General features: G+C 43.3%; 1 protein-coding gene across 37 annotated transcripts in view; it reads left to right on the plus strand.

The window, feature by feature from the left end:
- Positions 1-20478, plus strand: part of MAP4 (microtubule associated protein 4) — a 193900-nt gene that overhangs the window by 20910 nt on the left and 152512 nt on the right. For 17 of the 37 annotated variants that reach the window (XM_070050869.2, XM_070050870.2, XM_070050883.2 and 14 more), the window contains exon 2: positions 4553-4621. The exons of the other annotated variants lie outside the window; for them this stretch is intronic. In XM_070050869.2, the coding sequence (XP_069906970.2) occupies positions 4553-4621 (69 nt within the window). The remainder of the gene's footprint in view (positions 1-4552; positions 4622-20478) is intronic. 37 annotated transcript variants of the gene reach the window in all.

Genomic DNA, 20478 nt, shown 5'->3' on the forward strand with positions numbered 1-20478 from the left:
AGGATCACACGGAGAGGTTTGTATTCTGTGGGTCCCGAGGTCCTTCTTTTTTCTACCTTGTGGAGTTTTTTGTGTGTTTTATATTTTATGTCCAGGGGTTTTAGTTGCATCTGATGGCAAGAATAGGAAGACATATGTTTACTCAAATCTTCCCAGAAGCAGAAGAATTTTTATGTACCTGTTTTTAAAATGGCATTTTTTGGGGTCAGCGTAGTGGCACAGCGAGTTAAAGCCCTGGTCTGTTCCTCTTCTGATCCAGCTCTCTGCTAATGTGCCTGGGAAAGCAGTGGAAGATGGCCCAAGTGCTTGGGCCCCTGCACCCACGTGGGAGACCCAGAAGAAGCTTCTGGCTTCAGATGGGCCCAATTCCAGCCGTTGGAGCCATTTGGGGAGTGGACCAGTGGATGGAAGACCTTTCTCTTTGTGTCCTCCCCTTGTCTGTTACTCTGCCTCTCAAATAAATAAAATTTTTTAAAAATGGAAAAATATGAAACACTGGATGTTTGGTATTTAGAATTTTAAAAGTAAAATAGGATGGACCCGACACTGTGGTGCATCCGGTTAGCGCACTGGCCTGAAGTGCCAGCATCCCATATGGGTGTGGGTTCGAGCACTGGCTGCTCCACTGCCGATCCAGCTCTCTGCTATGGCCTGGGAAAGCAGAAGAAGATGACCCAAGTGCTTAGACCCTTGCACCCACGTGGGAGACCCGGAAGAAGCTCCTGGCTCCTGGCTCTAGATCGGCACAGCTCCGGCCGTTGCAGCCAATTGGGGAGTAAACCATCCAATGGAAGACCTCGCTCTGTGTAACTCTGACTTTCAAATAATTAAATAAATCTTTAAAAAAATAAAATAAAATAGGAATATAGAGTCACAGGGCTTTACAATATGCTAGTTTGATTAAATTCTTGTTCATAGTTTCCGTAATACTGTAAGAGGAGTTATTACACTTTTCAGAAGAGAGTCTGAGATAATAATGGCTTTCTTGTTGTTCTTAGAGAAAATATGAGATGATAGCAGTTTCTTTCAGTGAACCCTAGCATTAGTTTTCTGCTGGAATTTGCAAAACATAAATGATTTAAATCTTTTCCATAGTACAATTTTTTTTTCTAATTGCTGTGTGGTAAACTTCCAGATGTTGAAATTTGTAGGAAAATTTATATTTCATGCTTGCGGTTTTTCGTATTAGCCATACATATTTATGGAGCAGACCTAATTAAAAATTATTACTCAACTTCATTTTCTAGTATTTTGCATAATTTTTAGTATGATGTGGATAACTGCATTATAAGTAAAAATAGAAACCAATTATTATAAAATCACTTTACAAATGAGCATAGATGCAGAAGCATGTAATATTTGAAATTTTTAAAGTTTTGTGAAGGATGTGCATATGTCATTTGTTTAGGATATTGTATTTTTAATGTAACTTAGAATTTATTTTATGTATTTAAGAGACACATGGGGAGAGAGAGAAAGAGAGATCTTCCATCTGCTAATTCACTTCTTAAATGCCACAACAGCTGGGACTGGACCTGCTGAAGCCAGGAGGCTGGAACTCAGTCTGGTTCTTCCATGTGGGTGACAGGGCCCCAACTACTTAAGGCATCACCTGTTGACTCCCAAGGTGCACATTAGTAGATAGCTGGAGTTGGGAGCAGAGCCCAGACTGGAGCCCAAGCATTCTAGTATGGGATGTGGGCATCCAGGCGGCATCTCCTGATTCATATGCCTGCAACAACCAGTGCTGGGCCAGACTCAAGTCAGGAGCCAAGAACTCCATTCAGATCCCCAGATGAGTGGCATGATTCCCAGTACTTGGGCCATCATGTGCTGCCTCCCAGGTACATTAGCAAGAAGATGGATCTGAAGTGTGGAGTAGCTGGGACTCACCAGGCCATCCCTGGGATATGGGTGTTGCAAACAGCAGCTTAACCTACTGTGCCACAATGCCCCTGAGGTTGCATTTTTAAAAAGATTTATTTATTTATTTGAAAGGTGGAGATCACAGAGAAAAAAGGGTATGGGGTGGCGGGGGAGGGGAGGAGGAGGAGAAGAAGGAGGAGAGAGAAAGAGAGAGAGAGAGATCTTATATCTGTTGGTTCATTCCCCTGATGGCTGCAATGGGCAGGGCTGGGGTAGACCCAAGCCAGGCGCCTCATCTGGGTGGGGCCAAAGCACTTGGGTCATCTGCTACTTTCCCAGGTGCATTAGCAGGGACCTATATAGGAAGTAGAGTAGCCAGGGCTCAAACCAGCACCCATATGGAATGCTGGCATTGCAGACAGCAGCTTAACCCACTGTGCCACAATGCCAGTCCTTTGGAATTGCACTTTAACCACTGTCCCAAATGGCTTCCCCAAACTGTGTACTTTAAGTCCCTGAACTATATGGTGAGTGACTTATATTCCAGTACAGCTGTGTATTTTTTTTAAAATCAGATTTTTTTTTTTATTATTTGACAGGTAGAATTATAGACAGAGAGAGAGAGAGAGAGAGAGAGAGAGAGAAAGACATGTCTTCCTTCCATTGGTTCACTCCCCAAATGGCCACTACGGCCAGAGCTATGCCAATCCAAAGCCAGGAGCCAGGTGCTTCCTCCTGGTCTCCCATGCTGGTGCAGCGCCCAAGCACTTGGGCCACAGCAGAGAGCTGGACTGGAAGTGGAGCAACCGGGCTATAACCCAGAGCCCATATGGGATGCTGGTGCCGCAGGCAGAGGATTAGCCAAGTGAGCCAGGGTGGAGCTGGGAGGGAAGAAAGAAAGGAAGCAAGGCTGGTGCCTTGGCTCACTAGGCTAATCCTCTGCCTGTGGCGCCGGCACCCCAGGTTCTAGTCCTGGTTGGGGTGCCGGATTCTGTCCTGGTTGCTCCTCTTCCAATCCAGCTCTCTTCTGTGGCCCGGGAAGGCAGTGGAGGATAGCCCAAGTGCTTGGGCCCTGCACCCGCATGGGAGACCAGGAGGAAGTGCCTGGCTCCTGGCTTCGGATCAGCGTAGTGTGGCGGCCATTTGGGGAGTGAACCAATGGAAGGAGGACCTTTCTCTCTCTCTCTCTCTCTCTCTCTCTCACTGTCTAACTCTGCCTGTTCATAAAAAAAGAAAAAAAGAAGAAGCAAGCAAACTAGCAAGCTGGGCAGAGTTCAGAATCTGATTTACCAAGTTAGCCATGGCACCAGCCACTCACCAGAACTCTGGTCCCTGGTTCTTTTTTCTTGCTAAGAGGCATTCTGTGGGAGCCAGCATTATGGTCTAGCTGGTTGAGTTGTGGCTTGTGATACCAGCATCTTATATGGGTACCAGTTCATATCCTGGCTGTTGAACATCTGATTTGGCTGCCTGCTACTGTGCCTGGGAAAGCAGTGGAAGATGGCCCAAAGGCTTGGGCCCCTGCACCCATGTGGGAAATCCAGAAAAAGCTCCTGGCTTCCACCAGGTCTCCATTTGGAAAGTGAACCCAGCCAATAGAAGATCTCTCCCTGTCTCTCTCTTTCTTTTTAACTCTTTTAAATAAATAAGTCTTTAAAAAAAAAAAAAGTATTACATGGCTTTCATGTGGTTAGCTTTACACTGTTGAATTATTTTGGGTTGCTTCACACTTTGCTGTTTTGTTGTTTTTTTTTTTTTTTTTTTTTTTTTTTTTGACAGGCAGAGTGGACAGTGAGAGAGAGAGACAGAGAGAGAAAGGTCTTCCTTTGCCGCTGGTTCACCCTCCAATGGCCGCCGCTGCAGCCGGCTCACCGCGCTGATCCTGGCAGGAGCCAGGATCCAGGTGCTTTTCCTGGTCTCCCATGGGGTGTAGGGCCCAAGCACCTGGGCCATCCTCCACTGCACTCCCTGGCCATAGCAGAGAGCTGGCCTGGAAGAGGGGCAACCGGGACAGAATCTGGCGCCCCAACCGGGACTAGAACCCGGTGTGCCGGTGCCGCAAGGTGGAGGATTAGCCTATTGAGCCACGGCGCCGGCTAACACACTTTGCTGTTTTGAATGAAGGTATTATGAACATATATAAGTAGTTTTTTTTTTAAGATTTATTTTACTTACTTGATACAGTTACAGAGGGAGGGAGGGGGAGGGAGGGAGAGGGAGGAAGGGAAAGAGAGAGAGAGAGATCGAGAGATCTTCCATCCACTAGTTCAACTTCCCAAATGGCTGCAACAGCCAGAACTGAGCCAATCCAAAGCCAGGAGCCAGGAATTTCTTCCGGTTCTCTCACATGGTTGCAGGGACCCTAAGGACTTGGGCTATTCTTCACTGCCTTCCCAGGTGCATGAGCAGGGAACTGGGTTGGAAGTGGAGCAGCACAGACTTGAACCAGCCCCCATATGGAATGGTGGTGCTGTGGGCTGGGGCTTTAATCTGCTGTGCCAGAGCACCCGCCTCCTGTACGTAATTGAGCGAACATGTTTTCTTTGGTCTGAGTAACTAAGGGAGAGATTTCTGGGTCATATGATAAATGCATATTTAGTTTTTTTCTATAAAAATTTATCTTTATTTATTTATTTGAAAGAGTTACATGAAAGAGAGATCGTACTTCTGCTGCTTAACTCCCCAGATGGCTGCACCAACCAGGGCTGGGTCAGGCTGAAGCCAGGAACCAGGAGCTTCATCGAGGCCCTCCCGCGTGAGTGCAGGGGTCCAGCCACTTGGGATTTCTTTCACTGCTTTTCCCAGGCCATCAGCAGGGAGCTGGATTGGAAGTGAAGCAGCTGGAATGTGTTCCAGTACCAGTGTGGGATAGCTGCTTTCACCAGCTACTTCACAACACTGTCCCCAAGTTTTTTCTTTTTTTTCAAGATTTATTAGAGTTACTTAGAGTGAGATCTTCCATTCTCTGGTTCACTCCTCAGATGGTCACAGCGGAGCTTCTTCCCGGTCTCCCACGTGGATGCAGGGGCCCAGGTACTTGGGCCATCTTCTGAGGCTCTCCCAGGCACATTAGCAGTGGAGCATTTGGGCACCACAGGCAGCAGTTTAACCCACTGTGCCTCATGCTGGCCCTGGCGTCAGGTTTTTAAAGAAACAGCTAGGGGCAGGTGTTAAAGCATAGTAGATTAAACTGCCACTTTGCTTGCTTACTGCATCCCATAGCTGAGTGCTTGTCATCAAGTCCTACCTTTGCTGCCTTTGATCTAGCTTCTTGCTAATGCCTTTGGAAAGCAGCAGGTGATGGCCTAAGTACCTTTGGTTCCTGCCACACCCATGTGAGAAGACCCTGATGGAATTTCTGGCACCTAGCTTCCACCTGTCGGTATTTGGGGAGTGTACCAGGGGATGGAAGGAAGATTGATCCCTTCCTCACTCCCTCTTCTGTGTCTCTGTCTCCTTCTCTTCTTCCCTCCCTCCCTCTTTTTGGTCCTTTTTCTGTTTCCCTCTCCTTTTCAAATAAATAAAATAAATGCTTAAAAAAGAAAAATGTCAAGCTGTTTTCCAGAGTAGCAGTGCCATTTATATTCCCACTAGGGATGTAGGAGAAATCTGGTTTCTCTGCAGTTTATCAGCATTTGGTAATGCCTCTTTTCCCCCCTGCTATTCTGATAGTTGTGCCTTTACTTTATTACCATTTCTCTTTAGATTTTATGAGTAAGCAGTTTTATCATCTACTAATAATATTGGCTGTAATTTGTCTCCCTTATCTGCCATATTGTAGAGGTTAGTAGTGCATGATCCTTACTGAATATGGTGTATGCTTGGCTGGTTTATGACCTTAATGGGAATGCTTGTGTTTTTCTAAAAGATTTATTTAATTTAATTTATTTATTTGGAAGGCAGAGTGAAAGAAGTAGAGAAATAGTGGAAGATTTTCCATCTGTTTGTTTACTCCTCAAGTAGTTCAATAGTTGGGGCTTGTGTGGGCCCAAGCTAAGATATTGAAATGCCTTTTGATCTCATGTGGTGGCAGGGAACCAAGTACTTGGGCCATCCTCTGCTGCTTTCCCAGGTGCTTTAGCAGGGAGTTGGATTGAGAGTGGAGCAGTAGGACTGATACTGCTGTGTTCCTCTATGGGATGCTGGAGTCAGATTCTGTGACCTCTGTCATGACACAGTCTAATGAATCCTTCCTGCCTTACTTATCACACCCGCTATTCAGGTCATCTTCATTTTTTTATAGTTCCTAAGATAAACGATAAGGCAACTTATTAAATAGTAAAAGGAAACTTAATACATAAATTTTGTGCTTTCAGTTAAGTTTTGAATCTTAAATAATATTTACTTTTAAACTTATAATGTTTTATTGCATGTATGTATGCTAAAACTTTTTTTCCTATTTGGCTGATCTAATCTATTATATTCCTTTTTACTTTATTTTTTTCCTCTCATAACATTTTATCCTGAACCAAACTGATGGAAATGCAGAGTAACTTCAATTTTTGAGATGAAAAAGCCTAGGTTAAATTTGGTGTTTAGCTAGCTAATCTACATGTATTCTGGAATGATTTTTGAACTACCTCTACCTAATATGTAATGGTGGTGATACACACTGATTTCAAGTTCATAAAATAACTACTGATCTGGTGTTAGCCCCTGTGTATTTACCCCTTATTCTGTGTAAGTGCAGTTCTGTAGCGCCTTCTCATCTCCTCTAAGACTGCCTTAGAGAGGACTTTGCTATGCTGTCCATGCTTTTTCCCCACTTGCCCTTTTCCTTGTCTTAAAGTATCTCAGGATGGACTTAAGAATTTTATTATTATTAAGTTAAATCTTGTATTTCAGGATGGACTTGGGGATTTATCTTTTTTTATTAAATGAATTGTAACCTGTACTTCCTTGAACTTTGCGTAAGTGGAATTCATATTTATAAAGTGATTATTATATCCAAATGCAATTTCTTGTGGTGACCTGTGGTCATTTTGTGTAGCAAATATGACCAACTATCATATGGGATCATTTCTTTCAGAAGTATTAAATATGTGGGTTTTACTCCTAAGCTCCTTGAATGGCTTTGATTTCGGTTGATTGATTTGTACTACATCTTCCTCTGTACTTTGTGGGAAATTTCTTTTTCTACTTTTTTGCTTCTAAACTGTGGTGGCTTAAGAGACCAGATACTACAGTTTAGTTTAATGGAAGCAAATTTCAAGGGTTATTTTTTCCATGTGTGTGTATGTGTGTAAAATTCATCCAGGTATTTTTGTGATTTACTTTTGGCAGGCTTATATTGGGTGTTTTGCATACTATTTGAATCAGTCCTCATAATAATCTTTCTGTGTAGACATTTTCCTTATCTATAAAACGGGATGATGGAGGCCAGAGAAGATAGGGACTGAGGTTACACAGACAATAAAAAATTAGGTTTAAATCTAGATCTGTCTGATGTTAAAGTGTGTGTTCCTTTCCACAGTGCCTTGGGGCCTCACCTGGCAGCTCCTTTCAGGCTCTTTTTTGGTTCATAAATACTAGATGTTGCCAAACACATGATGCTACTTTTACTAGCTGTGGTTAGGAGGCCCAACCTCCAAACAAGTACATGAGATTGTAATATAAGAAGGTGATGCCTTGCTCCATTATCTGTGGCTTTCTTATGTTGGTGTAATGGGAGATTATCAGTGTGCATCATGATCTGGTTACAGCAGCTGCAGGAGCAGCTCTACAACCTATTTTAGTTTCAGAGTTATTGTCTGTTTTTTTCTCTGTTCTTGTCCTTTTTGTTTCCTTTTATTCTTTTATCTTTTGTACTTTCCTACTCTTTTTTTTAAAGAGAGAAATCAGGGATGTGTTGTTGAAGAATCAACATTGTTAAAATTCTGAATATTTGTGTAGTTGATGATCAGGCTTCACCAGGAATTTCCTTTTTGACAAGTTCAAGATAGACTACCATTCCAAATGAGATTTTATTATGAAAGTGATATAGTGAAAATCAGTACTGAGAAATTAGCAAAATAAAGGAACATCAAAACACCAACCTGTTTCCAAGAAGCCAGGGTTACTTGTTGAATTAAAAGGAGAATCTGCATGTTGTGTATTGTCATTGTTTTTCCTTGCAGTCAGTACAATTTGCTTTTTTTTCCCTTAAATATTTATTTTATTTATTTGAAAGGCAGAGTTACAGAGAGAGGTGTAGACAGAGAGGTCTTTCATCCATTGGTTCACTCCCCAGATGGCCGCAACGGCCGGAGCTGCGCCAGTCTGAAGCCAGGAGCCAGGTCTTTTACAGGGGTGCAGGGGCCCAAGCACTTGGGCCATCTTCTACTGCTTTCCCAGGCCATAGCAGGGAGCTGGATTGGAAGTGGAGCAGCTGGGTCTCAAACCAGCGCCCTCTCGAACCAGGATGCTGGTGCTTCAGGCCAGGGCATTAACCCACTGTGCCACAGGGCAGGCCCTGAGATCCTGTGTTCTTGACCATTATGTTAATTTTAAGTCCCCCCCCGCCCCCCAAGCTGTTCTACTTTGAGAGGGCCAGCCTGTGAATTAATGAACCTATCTGAAGGATCCAAGGACTTGGACCGTCTTCAGCTACTTTCCCAGGCACAAGGCAGGGAGCTGGATTGGAAGTGGAGCAGCCAGTACTTGACCCAGTGCCCATATATGTGCTATAGGCTGTGGGGCTGGCCCCCTTTGTACATATTTTAACTGGTTTGTCTTTTTAGTTTTTTTTTTTTTTTTTAAGATTTATTTATTTGAAAAGCAGAGTTACAGAGAGAGAAGGAGAGACAGAATAGTATCTTCCATACTCTACTGATTCACTCTCCAAATGGCTGCAATGGCTGGAGCTGGACCACTGGGAAGCCGGGAGCCAGGAGCTTCTTCCAGTTCTCCCTTGTGGGTGCAGGGGCTCAGGAACCTGGGTCATCTTCCACTGCTTTCTCAGGTGCATTAGCATGGATCCAGCTGGATTGGTAATGGAGAAGCTGGGACTCAAACTGGTGCATCTATGGGATGCTAGCACCACAGGCGGTGGCTTAACCTGCTGTGCCATAGCTCCTGCCCCTTTAGTTTTTTTTTTTTTAAATTAATTTATTTATTTGAAAGGCAGAGATGTCTTCTATCCGCTGGTTCACTCCCCAGATAGCCACAATGGCCAGAGCTGCGCCACAGTGCCATGCCCCCCACCCAGTTCTTTTGTGTTCTTTTTTTTTTTTTTTAAGATTTTTTTATTTATTTGCGAGGTAGAGTTACAGACAGTGAGAGGGAGGGAGAGAGAGAGGTCTTCCATATGCTGGTTCACTCCCCAAATGGCCGCAATGGCTGAATGTGAAGCAGGAGCCAGGTGCGTCTTCTCTTTCTCCCATGCTGGTGCAGGGGCCCAAGGATTTGGGCCATCCTCCACTGCTAGTTTCTTTTTTAAAAAAAGATTTGTTGGGGCTGGCATTGTAGCATAGCAGGTAAAGCTGCTGCCTGCAGTGCCGGCATCCCATTTGGGCACCGTTTCCGGCTGCTCCACTTCTGATCCAGCTCTCTGTTGTGGCCTGGGAAAGCAGTAGAAGATGGCTGAAGTCCTTGGGCCCCTGCACCCTCGTAGGAGACCTGGAAGAAGCTCCTTGCTCCTGGCTTTGGATCAGCCATTTGGGGAGTGAACCAGCAGATGGAAGACCTTTCTCTTTCTCTCTGCCTCTGCCTTTTGTAACTCTGCCTTTCAAATAAATAAATATATCACTTAAAAAAAAAGTTTACTTGCCAGTGCCGTGACTCGCTAGGTTAATCCCCCACCTGCGGCGCTGGCACCCCAGGTTCTAGTCCTGGTTGGGGTGCCGGATTCTGTCCTGGTTGCTCCTCTTCCAATCCAGCTCTCTGCTGTGGCCCGGGAGTACAGTGGAGGATGGCCCAAGTGCTTGGGCCCTGCACCTGCATAGGAGACCAGGAGGAAACACCTGGCTCCTGGCTTCGGATCTGCGTAGCGCACCGGCCAAAACATGCCGGCCATAGCGGCCACTTGTGGGGTGAACCAACGGAAAAGGAGGACCTTTCTTTCTGTTTCTCTCTCACTGTCTAACTCTGCTTGTCCAAAAAAAAAAAAAAAAAAAAAAAAAAAAAAAAGTTTATTTAAAAAAAAAAAAGATTTGTTTTATTTACTTGAAAGGCAGAGTTAGAGAGGGAGAAAGATCTTTCAGCCACTAGTTCACTCCCCAAATGGTCACCATTGCCGATGCTGGTCAGGGCTGAAGCCAGGAGCCTGGAACTCTATCAGTTTGTCCCATGTCTCAGTGGGAGGGTCCCAAGGACTTGGGCATCTTCCACTGCTTTCGCAGGTCCATTAGCAGGAGCTGAATGAGAAGTGGAGAAGCTGGAATCTAAACTGGTGCCCTTGTGGATTGCCAGTGTCTCAGGCTATGACTTAACCTTCTGTGCCACAGTCCCAGCCTCATGTCTTTTTAATTTTTTGTTGTAAGATTTGTAGGTTCAAAGTTTTTCTCAGATATATGATTTATGGTCATTTTCTCCTGTGTATTGTCTTTTCATTTCCTTGATGTATCCTTTGAATCATAAATTCTTACAAATTTGATGAGGTCTAGTTAATCTATTTTTTTCTTTTTGTTAATTGTGTTATTGGTGTCATATTTAAGAAGCATTTCCAGGGGTCATGAGGATTTATCCCTCTAGTTTCCTCTTAGCTTTAAAAAGTTTTAGCTGTTCACTTTAGGTTTTTATTCCATTTTGAGTTAGTTTTTTTCAATGTGTTGAGTAGAGGATCCAACTTTTTTTGGGGGGGTTGGCGACATGTGGGTGTCCAGATATCTCAGCACCATTTATTTTATTTAGTTTTTAAAGATTTATTTGAAAGTCAAGAATTTCAGCAAGAGAGAGACAGAGAAAGAGGGGTCTTCCATCCACTGGTTCACTCCCCAGATGGACGCAACAGCCAAGGCTGGGTTAGAACAAAGCCTGAAGCCAGGAACTTCTTCCAGGTCTCCCATGGGGGTGCCAGTGGCCCAAACCCTTGGACCATGTGCTGCTGCTTTTCCTAGGCCATTAGCAGGGAGCTGGATTGGAAGTGGAGCATCTGGGATGTGAACTAGCATCTGTATGGGGTGCTGGAGTTACAGGTAGCTTTACCAGTTATGCCACGATGCTGGCCACACCAGCACCATTATTAAAAAGACTAAGATTGCCAGTGCCGCGGCTCACTAGGCTAATCCTCCACCTAGCGGCGCCGGCACACCGGGTTCTAGTCCCGGTAGGGGCTCCGGATTCTGTCCCGGTTGCCCCTCTTCCAGGCCAGCCCTCTGCTGTGGCCAGGGAGTGCAGTGGAGGATGGCCCAGGTGCTTGGGCCCTGCACCCCATGGGAGACCAGGAAAAGCACCTGGCTCCTGGCTCCTGCCATCGGATCAGCGCGGTGCGCCGGCCGCAGCGCGCCGGCCGCGGCGGCCATTGGAGGGTGAACCAACGGCAAAGGAAGACCTTTCTCTCTGTCTCTCTCTCTCTCACTGTCCACTCTGCCTGTCAAAAATTAAAAAAAAAAAAAAAAAAAGACTAAGATTATTTGTGCTGTTCTGGGTTCTTTGAATTTTCAGTATGAATTTTAGGACTCGTTTGACAGTTTGTGCCAAGAATCTAGTTGGGTCTTAGATTGTAATTGTATTAAATATATGTTTATTAAATATAATATAAATATATATAGTATAATATAAATTATATTTATTAAATATAATATAAATATATTGAATATATATCAGTTTAGGGGATATTGCTGTGTTAACAATATTGAGTCTTCTGGTCCATCAACTTGGGTATGTCTTTGCATTTATTTAGATTTTAATTCCTTTCAGTAGTATGCTGTGTTTTTCAGAGTGTAGACTATGTATTTCTTCTGGGAATTTTATTTCTTAGTATTTTATTCATTTTGATAATATTATAGATGGAATTGTTTTCTTAATTTCATTTTGGATTGTTCATTGCAAGTGTTTGGTTCTCTTTTAATACTGGTTTTGTTTAAAACCTTAAGGTACAAGGTTCTTAATTACTGATGTGGAATAACAAGCAGTTGAGGCGTGTATTGTAGGCTTCTCTTATGAAAGCTTTATTTTAGTGAAGGCTTTCAAGAACTTTGGGGTCAGACTTTAGTTGTTAGGTATCTTTTTTGAGTTGTAGTCCAGCTGTGCTTGGAGTTCCAAACTGGTGACTAAATATGTCACTTGTATGGTCAATGTGAGTGGTTTTCAAAAGCCCTTTCAGTTATAAAGTGAATGACTTGGCAACAAAAATTTGTGTGATTTATTTAATTTTTCTGTTTTCTGGTGCAGATTTTCATGGTTTACCATGTTGCTGTAGAAAAGATTGTTGATACAAATAGCTTTCAGATTTTTTTTTAATTTTTATTTTTATTTTAGTTTTTTGACAGGCGGAGTGGACAGTGAGAAAGAGAGAGAGAAAGGTCTTCCCTTTCCGTTGGTTTTCCCCACAGTGGCCGCTGTGGCCGGCGCACCGTGCTGATCCGAAGGCAGAAGCCAGGTGCTTCCCCTGGTCTCCCATGGGGTGCAGGACCCAAGGACTTGGGCCATCCTCCACTGCACTCCCTGGCCACAGCAGAGAGCTGGCCTGGAAGAGGAGCAACCAGGACAGAATCCGGTGCCCTGACCAGGACTAGAACCTGGGGTGCTGGTGCCGCAGGTGGAGGATTTTTTTTAAAAAGAACCTAATCTCTTAATTAGCAGGGCAGAATCATCTTGAAGATATTATTGGTTAACCTTTAGCTCAATCTAACAATAGAGTTCAAGATATTACTTTTGAGATTAAATTTTAAGTTGCATAGGCATGTTTCTGATGAGGACAGTTTTATTATCTGTGTCAGAATTATTAGGGCTACTTTTAAATGTAAATTCTTGTCCCCTACTCAGGTTTATTTACCAAATCTGATTGTGGGACTAGGACTCTAGTAACTTCTCTCTCCTCTCCTCCTCCCTTCCCCTCCTCTCCTCCTCTTCTCCTCTCCACCCCCTCCTCCCCTCCTCCTCTCCCTTCCGCTTTCCCTTTCCCTTTCTTTACCTCCCTCCCTCCCTCCCTCCCTCCCTCCTTGCCATGGCTGGAGCTGAGCCTATCTGAAGCTAGGAGCCAGGAGCTTCATCTAGGACTGCCACGTAGGTGCAGGGGCACAAGGACTTGGGTCATCTTCCCCTGCTTTCTCAGGCCATTAGCAGGGAGCTGGATTAGAAATGGAGCAGCCGAGACTTGAACTTGTGCCCATACGGGATACCAGTATATCAGGCAGCAGTTTTATCTGCTATGCTACAACACCATCCCCAGTGTCTTCATTTTAAATAGAGATAAAATATATCCATGTCTGGGCCGGCGCCACAGCTCAATAGGCTAATCCTCTGCCTGCGGTGCTGGCACATTGGGTTCTAGTCCCGGTCGCTTCTCTTCCTGTCCAGCTCTCTGCTGTGGCCCAAGAGTGCAGTGGAGGATGGCCCAAGTGCTTGGGCCCTGCACCCGCATGGGAGACCAGGAGAAGCACCTGGCTCCTGGTTTCAGATCAGCGCGGTGCACCAGCTGCAGCACGCCGGATGCAGCAGCAATTGGGGGGTGAACCAACGGAAAAAGGAAGACCTTTGTCTCTTTCTCTCTCTCTCACTGTCCACTCTGCCTGTCAAAAAAAAAAAAAAATATATATATATATATCCATTTCCTAAAGTTGTTCATGTTGAGTAAATTAATACATTGGTGGGAGGGTCTTTCCAGGAGTTATTGGAAGATGTATATTATGAGAAAACATGGGGCTGGCGCTGTGGCGCAGCAGGTTAACACCCTGGCCTGAAGCACCGGCATCCCATATGGGCGCCGTTTCTAGTCCCAGCTGCTCCTCTTTAATCCAGCTCTCTTCTATGGCCTGGGATAGCAGTGGAAGATGGCCCAAGTCCTTGGACCCCTGCACCCGCGTGGGAGACCCGGAAGAAGCTCCTGGCTCCTGGCTTCAGATCAGCACAGCTCCAGCCATTGAGGCCATCTGGGGAGTGAACCAGTAGATGGAAGACCTCTCTCTCTGTCTATACCTCTCTGTGTAACTCTGACTTTCAAATAAATAAAATAAATTTTTTTTTTTTTGACATGCAGAGTGGACAGTGAGAGAGAGAGACAGAGAGAAAGGTCTTCCTTTTCTGTTGGTCCCCCCCATCCCCCAATGGATGCTGCGGCCAGCGCATTGTGCTGATCCAAAACCAGGAGCCAGGTGCTTCTCCTGGTCTCCCATGTGGGTGCAGGGCCTGAGGACTTGGGTCATCCTCCACTGCCCTCCTGGGCCACAGCAGAGAGCTGGCCTGGAAGATGAGCAACCGGGACAGAATCTGGCGCTGCAGGCGGAGGATTAGCCTATTAGCCTATTGAGCTGCGGTGCAGGCCAATAAAATAAATCTATAAAAAAATAAAAAAAAAGAAAGAATGCTGTTTAGGTTTTTTATAAAAAGAAAAAACATGTACAGATTTCAAACTTTTTATGTACCAAAATGAGTTTATGTTGTAATACCATTTTTCTATTAACTTTTTAAAGTACCCTTGTGTATAAAGTGATGAGAATGGCTGGAACATAAGCCCTTGGTAAATGTTGTTCTTACTTCTGTGAGTCTGAGTTGTGTATTTTTGAGGTGGTACTGAAAAGAAATCCTTATTTTTCATGCAAATCAGACCCAAAGTCAGGTCAATGTTTGCACTGGAATATGAAGTTTGCCTTTAAATGGCCACAATAATGATTTTTATTTAGTATTAAACAAATCTGAAAGTTCTTCTTTTTGTTCACTTGTAGTTAGACACCAAAGAAAGAAGGAAATAGTCTGTAGAGTAAGTGATTTATAAAAATGTGTTCAGTGAGTGAGCTGTTTTTCCCCTATGATTTCTTCTTTTCTTTTTCCTTGCCAGAACAGTAAAAATAGATCTTGTTTCCTGGGTTATCACAGCTTGTAACAAAAAGCTTTTTGATAGAGTTGGCTGTTGGGTTAGTGGGATGAGATCATTCCTAAGTAGTGTTCAATGTTCTAAGTATTTTCTGAGATGAAAGCATGCCAGATAGGCTAACCACACAATGTGGCTCACTTTGTGGTTCTATTCAGGATAGGAGTGTGAGTTTTCTATGTTAGGAGGTGAAAGAAGAAGGTGAAAGGTACTTGGCACAATACCTGTGCACTCTGGCTGGCCACGTGTAGAAAGAGATTAGGATGATAAAGAGGCTCAGGATAGACTTACGGTTGGAACCTGGGCTAAGGCCATCACATCTAGAGATGTGATGAAGTAATTGAAAACTTTGGAGCTCTTCTATATTTATATTAGGGCATCTCTAAGTAGAAATTAAGGACAGTTTGACATTAGAGGGAAATGGATGCCATGGAATTGAATGCTTTAAAATGGGTAATTGTATGTCGTGTAAAATTCACATCAGTTTTTAGGAAAGAAAAAATTTATTAACAATAACTGGGAAGAAAACTAATGTCATTTTTTCTGTTTTTCCAGAGTTAAATTTGTACACTTAGGCTTCAACTTCCACATCATGAATATTCACTATGGTGGTACATTGCCGTAATTGGTAGCTAGATAGCAACCTATAATAGGTGGTATAGTATTTAAACAAGGATAGTTTTTTGTTGCTGTTTCCAGTAGGTAGGTGTAGGTGAACTTGTCTTGTTGGACCCTTAGAAAACAAAATCAGCACCCATATGGGATACTGGCACTGCAGGCTGTGGCTTTGCACACTCTGCTGCCACGGCGCCAGCCCCTCCCTGAACTTTTTGAATTACCTTGGTATATCATTTGAACTGTGAAAAAATTATGAGTTGAGGACATTAGAAAGTTCTAAGAGTAAAAGTACTTTAGTAATGGAGGACACCATTATTGTTATTATCTTAAGATTATTTATTTATTTATTTATTTGAAATGCAGAGTTATTTAGAGGCAGAGTGGTCTGTCTGTGTGAGCTACTTAATTGGTGTCCATTGTATTTGAGATTTTTTTTTTTTGAAGATTTATTTTATTTATTTGACAGGCAGAGTTACAGAGAGAGGTAGAGACCGAGAGAGAGGTCTTCCATCCACTGATTCACTCTCTAGATGGCCGCAATGGCCCGAGCTGCGCCAATCTGAAGCCAGGAGCTTCTTCTGGGTCTCCCGTGCATGTGCAGGGACCCAAGGACTTGGGTCATCCGCTGCTTTCCCAGGCCACAGCAGAGAGCTGGATTGGAAGTGGAGCAGCCAGGACTAGAACTGGTGTCCATATGGGATGTCGGTGCTTCAGGCCAGGGCGTTAACCCTCTGAGCCACAACGCCGGACCCTGTATTTGAGATTTATGATATAGTTGGTGTTCACTGCTTACAATCAGTTGCAGAGGAGCAACCGGGACTAGAACCCAGTGCCCATATGGGATGATGGTGCCATAGGTAGAGGATTAACCAAGTGAGCCACGGCACCGGGCCCCAATTGCTTGAAATAAGATCAAAGGGTGACTTATAATGATTATTCTAAGAGCAAAATTGAAATCTGAAAAACTGGGATTTAGTTTACAGAGATTAAAAGAAGACTGTTACCAAGCAGGTGGTATTAGGATTAGATTTAAGATATTCAAGACAAGGGAAATAAATTTTTAATATACTCTGAAAATACAGATTAATGATTAACTTGGCGTACATAGACTAGCTGTAGCATTTTTGTAAAAATATTTTAATTTTGTTCTTGCTGTTGTCTTTGGAAGAAAGTATGTTTTAATAATATGACTGGTAAGAAATTATATTAAAGGCAAATCTAAATTCTTGTTTTATATTGATTGCCAATTTTCTTAAAGGGTAACTTTTGTGTTTGTATGTCAGTGGAAGGTAATATAAGGATTCATGATATAATCTCTTGTGGGAATGTCTTAACTACAAACAGTTGAAGCCTCTGAGTTCAACAAGGCAGATTCAATTCTAAATCCTTAATTAAGTGGAAGTCTAAACTGATGGAATAATAGATTGGCAGGATTTCTGTTTATACAATAATTACATTAGTGTCAAATAGTCACTACTTTTGATCCTGTGTATTCATTAACTAAAATTTGTAGCATCTTTGTAAGTAACACTTAACTGTGAGTACTCAGACTTACCCCCTTCAGATGTATAGATTTTGCTTTTTCCCTCTAGTGGCAGCAGTGTAGTGCACATACTGTTTTTAAGATGTGGATGTAGGTGTAACTAGTAAAAATTAGTATATTTTTGAATGCTTTGCTTTGCACAAAGTATTAAGTCAAACCATATGAAATTGCAGTTTCTATATTTAAAAATGGTCAAATATTAATGATCTTTTTTTCCTTAAAAAGATTTTTTGGGGGGGCCGGTGCTATGGTGGCAGTGGGTTAATGCCCTGGCCTGAAGTGCCGGCATCCCATATGGGCCCTGGTTCGAGACCGGCTGTTTCACTTCCAACCCAGCTCTCTGCTATGGCCTGGGAAAACAGTAGAAGATGGCCCAAGTCCTTGGGCCCCTGCGCCCACATGGGATACCTGGAAGAAGCTCCTGGCTCCTGGCTTTGGATCGGCACAGCTCCGGCTATTGCGGCCAATTGGGGAGTGAACCAGCAGATGGAAGACCTCTCTCTCTCTCTCTCTGCCTCTCCTCTCTCTGTATAACTCTTTCACATAAATAAATAAATCTTTAAAAAAAAAAACCACCTTTTTTTTTTTTTGATAAATTTATTTGAGATGTAGAGTTACAGAAAGAGAGAGGGAGAGACAGACAGAAAGGGCTTCCATCCACTGGTTCACTCCCCAGATAGACACAATGGCTGGAGCTGGGCCGATCTGAAGCCAGGAGCCAGAAGCTAATTCTGGGTCTCCCACGCAGGTACAGGGGCCTAAGCACTTGGGCCATCTTCTGCTTTCTTAGGTCATAGCAGAGAGCTGGATTGGAAGTGGAGCAGCTGATACTCAAATTGGTTCCCATGTGGGATGCCAGCACTTCAGGCAGAGGCTTAGCCCACTACACCACAGCGCCATTCCCGCCTCTTCTTTTTTTTTTTTCCCCCTCAAAGATTTATTTATTTGGAGGAGTTACAGAGAGAGGGGGAAAGACAGATCTTCTATCTGATGGTTCAATCCCCAGATGGCTGTAATGGCCGAGGCAGGGGCAGGCCTAAGTCAGGAGCCAGGAGCTTCTTCTGGGTTTCCATGTGGGTGGCAGGAGCCCAAGCACTTGGGGTATCCTCTGCTGCTTTTCCCAGGCTGTCAGCAGGGAGCTGAATTGGAAGTGGAGCAGCTGGGATACGAGCTGGAACCTATATGGGATTCCAGTCTCACAGGCGGCAGCTTTACCTGGTAGGCTGCAGCTGGCCCCTGATATTTTCTTTCTTTCTTTTTTAAATTATTTTATTGGAAAGTCTTGAGAGTCAGATGGAGACTGATTTCCCTCCAAATGGTTGTTACAGCCTAGGCTGGGCCAGGCTGAAGCCAGGAGCTTGGAGCTTCATTTGAGTCTCCTATATGGTGGCAGGAACCCTAGTACTTGCCTTCATCTGCTGCTTTCCAGGACATGCATTTTCAGGAAGCTGGATCTGATGTTGAATAGCAGGGACTCAAACCAAACACTCTGATGTGGAATGCAGGTATCCCACTTGGAGTCTTAGGTGGCTGCACCAATCCCTGATTAGCAGGTGTTTGTGGTTCTGCCTAAAAGGTTACCAGTGAAGTTTGTGGCTGTGAATTACAGTCAAATCATAAAATGGTGGACTGAAACAGAACTTATGGATAATTATCTTTACACAAACTGAGATGACTTGCCCTAGATATAATACCAAGTTTATGGTGGATATAAATGAGAGGCCAGATGGGAATGGGTGTTTGGCCTAGCTGATGAACACTTGTGTCCCACATCAGAGTGCTAGGATTTCTGAATCCAGTTCTGTCTCCTGATTCTAGCTTCCTGCTAATGCACACTCTGGCTCAAATAATTGTGTTCCTGCCACTTATGTGGGATATATAAATTTGGATCCCAGCTTTGGCACCAGCCAGATTGAGTTCCCAGCTCCTGGCCCCAGCCCCAACCTATCCCCCACTGATGTGGGCTTTTGGGGAGCTCTATCTGTCTGCCTCTAAAAAAAAAAAAAGTAAAAAACAAAACCCAGGTCTGCCAATAGTGGATTTTTAAAAAAAATGATTTATTTGTATATTTGAAAGGGATATAAACAGAAAGATGGAGAGAGAAATACTGATCCTTCCTCTGATGGTTACCTCCCCAAATATTCATAACAGCTGGAGCTGGAACAAGGTGAAACCAGGACTCTGGAATGGTGGTCTCCCACATAGGTGGTAGGAACTTTGGTTGTCTTTCCAGGTGCATTAGCAAGAAGCTGAATGGGACGTGGAGTAGTCAGGACTCCATTATGGGATGCTGACATCTCACACAGTGGCTTAACTCGGTGTGCCACAATGCCTGCCTAGTTATTTTAAATCTTATTTGGGTTGTTTATTATTAAAAGCATATTTTTGACATTTTGTTTGCTTTCCTTCTGTAGACAAAAAGGCATACTCAAAAGCTATGTATTTGAGCATGGACCCAATGCTCTTGGTATTCTTCATGGAAATGATTAAACACCATCTTCACATGATATACTACGAAATATGATAATCTTTTTAAAATAATCCTTAGACAATGAGGAGGGTTATAAAATGACATTATATAAAGTTTATGTAACTTATTATTACATAATTGGTATACAGAGTTTTAAATAATTTCAGCCATATTTTATTGATGTAAGAATGTAAGACCTAGGGTCAAACATAATATTTTGAATGGGTGTTTCATTTTTCATAGCATTTTTTTTGTAGACAGTTAAGGTAGAATTTTAGTTTAGAAAGTATCTTGCTGCCTTTTTGTAGTACTGTAACAAATGTCAGGATAATAATTTTTACTTTTAAATGTAGTGTGGAAATTGTTTTCTATGTAAAAGTCCTCATGGGGCCAGCGCTGTGGTGTAGCGGGTAAAACCACCATCTGAAGTGTTGGCATCCCGTATGGGCACTGGTTCGTATCCCAGCTGCTCTTCTTCTGATCCAGCTCTCTGCTGTGGCCTGGGAAAGCAGTAGATGTTGACCCAAGCGCTTGGGCCCTATCAAGTAGTTTAATTTTTGAGACTCTTTGTTAATCAGTTTCCTTATTTGCAAAATGAGGGTATTAGATATGTACAGTCTCTGTATTAGCATAATTATGCTTTCTGCATTAGCATATCTAGCACTTCTTGATCACATCATAGTGTGTTTGGCTTGTGACCTCATGTGATTGAGGAATCTCAGCTTCTTACACATGGTGTCTTGGAGTCCTCTGCTGGATCTTTGTATTTAGCTGACAGCAAGGAGGGTCTCATAAAATGTTTTGTTGTGAAGCTTACATTGCGTTGACAGGAACCCAGTCGTAAGGGATGTGGGAAATGTATCTCTGAGTACTGAGGAAAAACAAACAGGATGGCTATCTCTGCCATGGTCCCTTTCAGTTTGGACCTTTAAAAATTCTGTATTTACCCCAAAAATCTTTCTCCTATTTCATGTTGCTGATTTTTTTTTTTAAGATTTATTTATTTATCTGAAAGAGTTGCAGAGAAAGAGA

This window comes from Oryctolagus cuniculus, chromosome 10 (assembly GCF_051225735.1).
Source record: "Oryctolagus cuniculus isolate XC-2025 breed Fujian yellow rabbit chromosome 10, ASM5122573v1, whole genome shotgun sequence".
Classification (NCBI taxonomy): Eukaryota; Metazoa; Chordata; class Mammalia; order Lagomorpha; family Leporidae; genus Oryctolagus; species Oryctolagus cuniculus.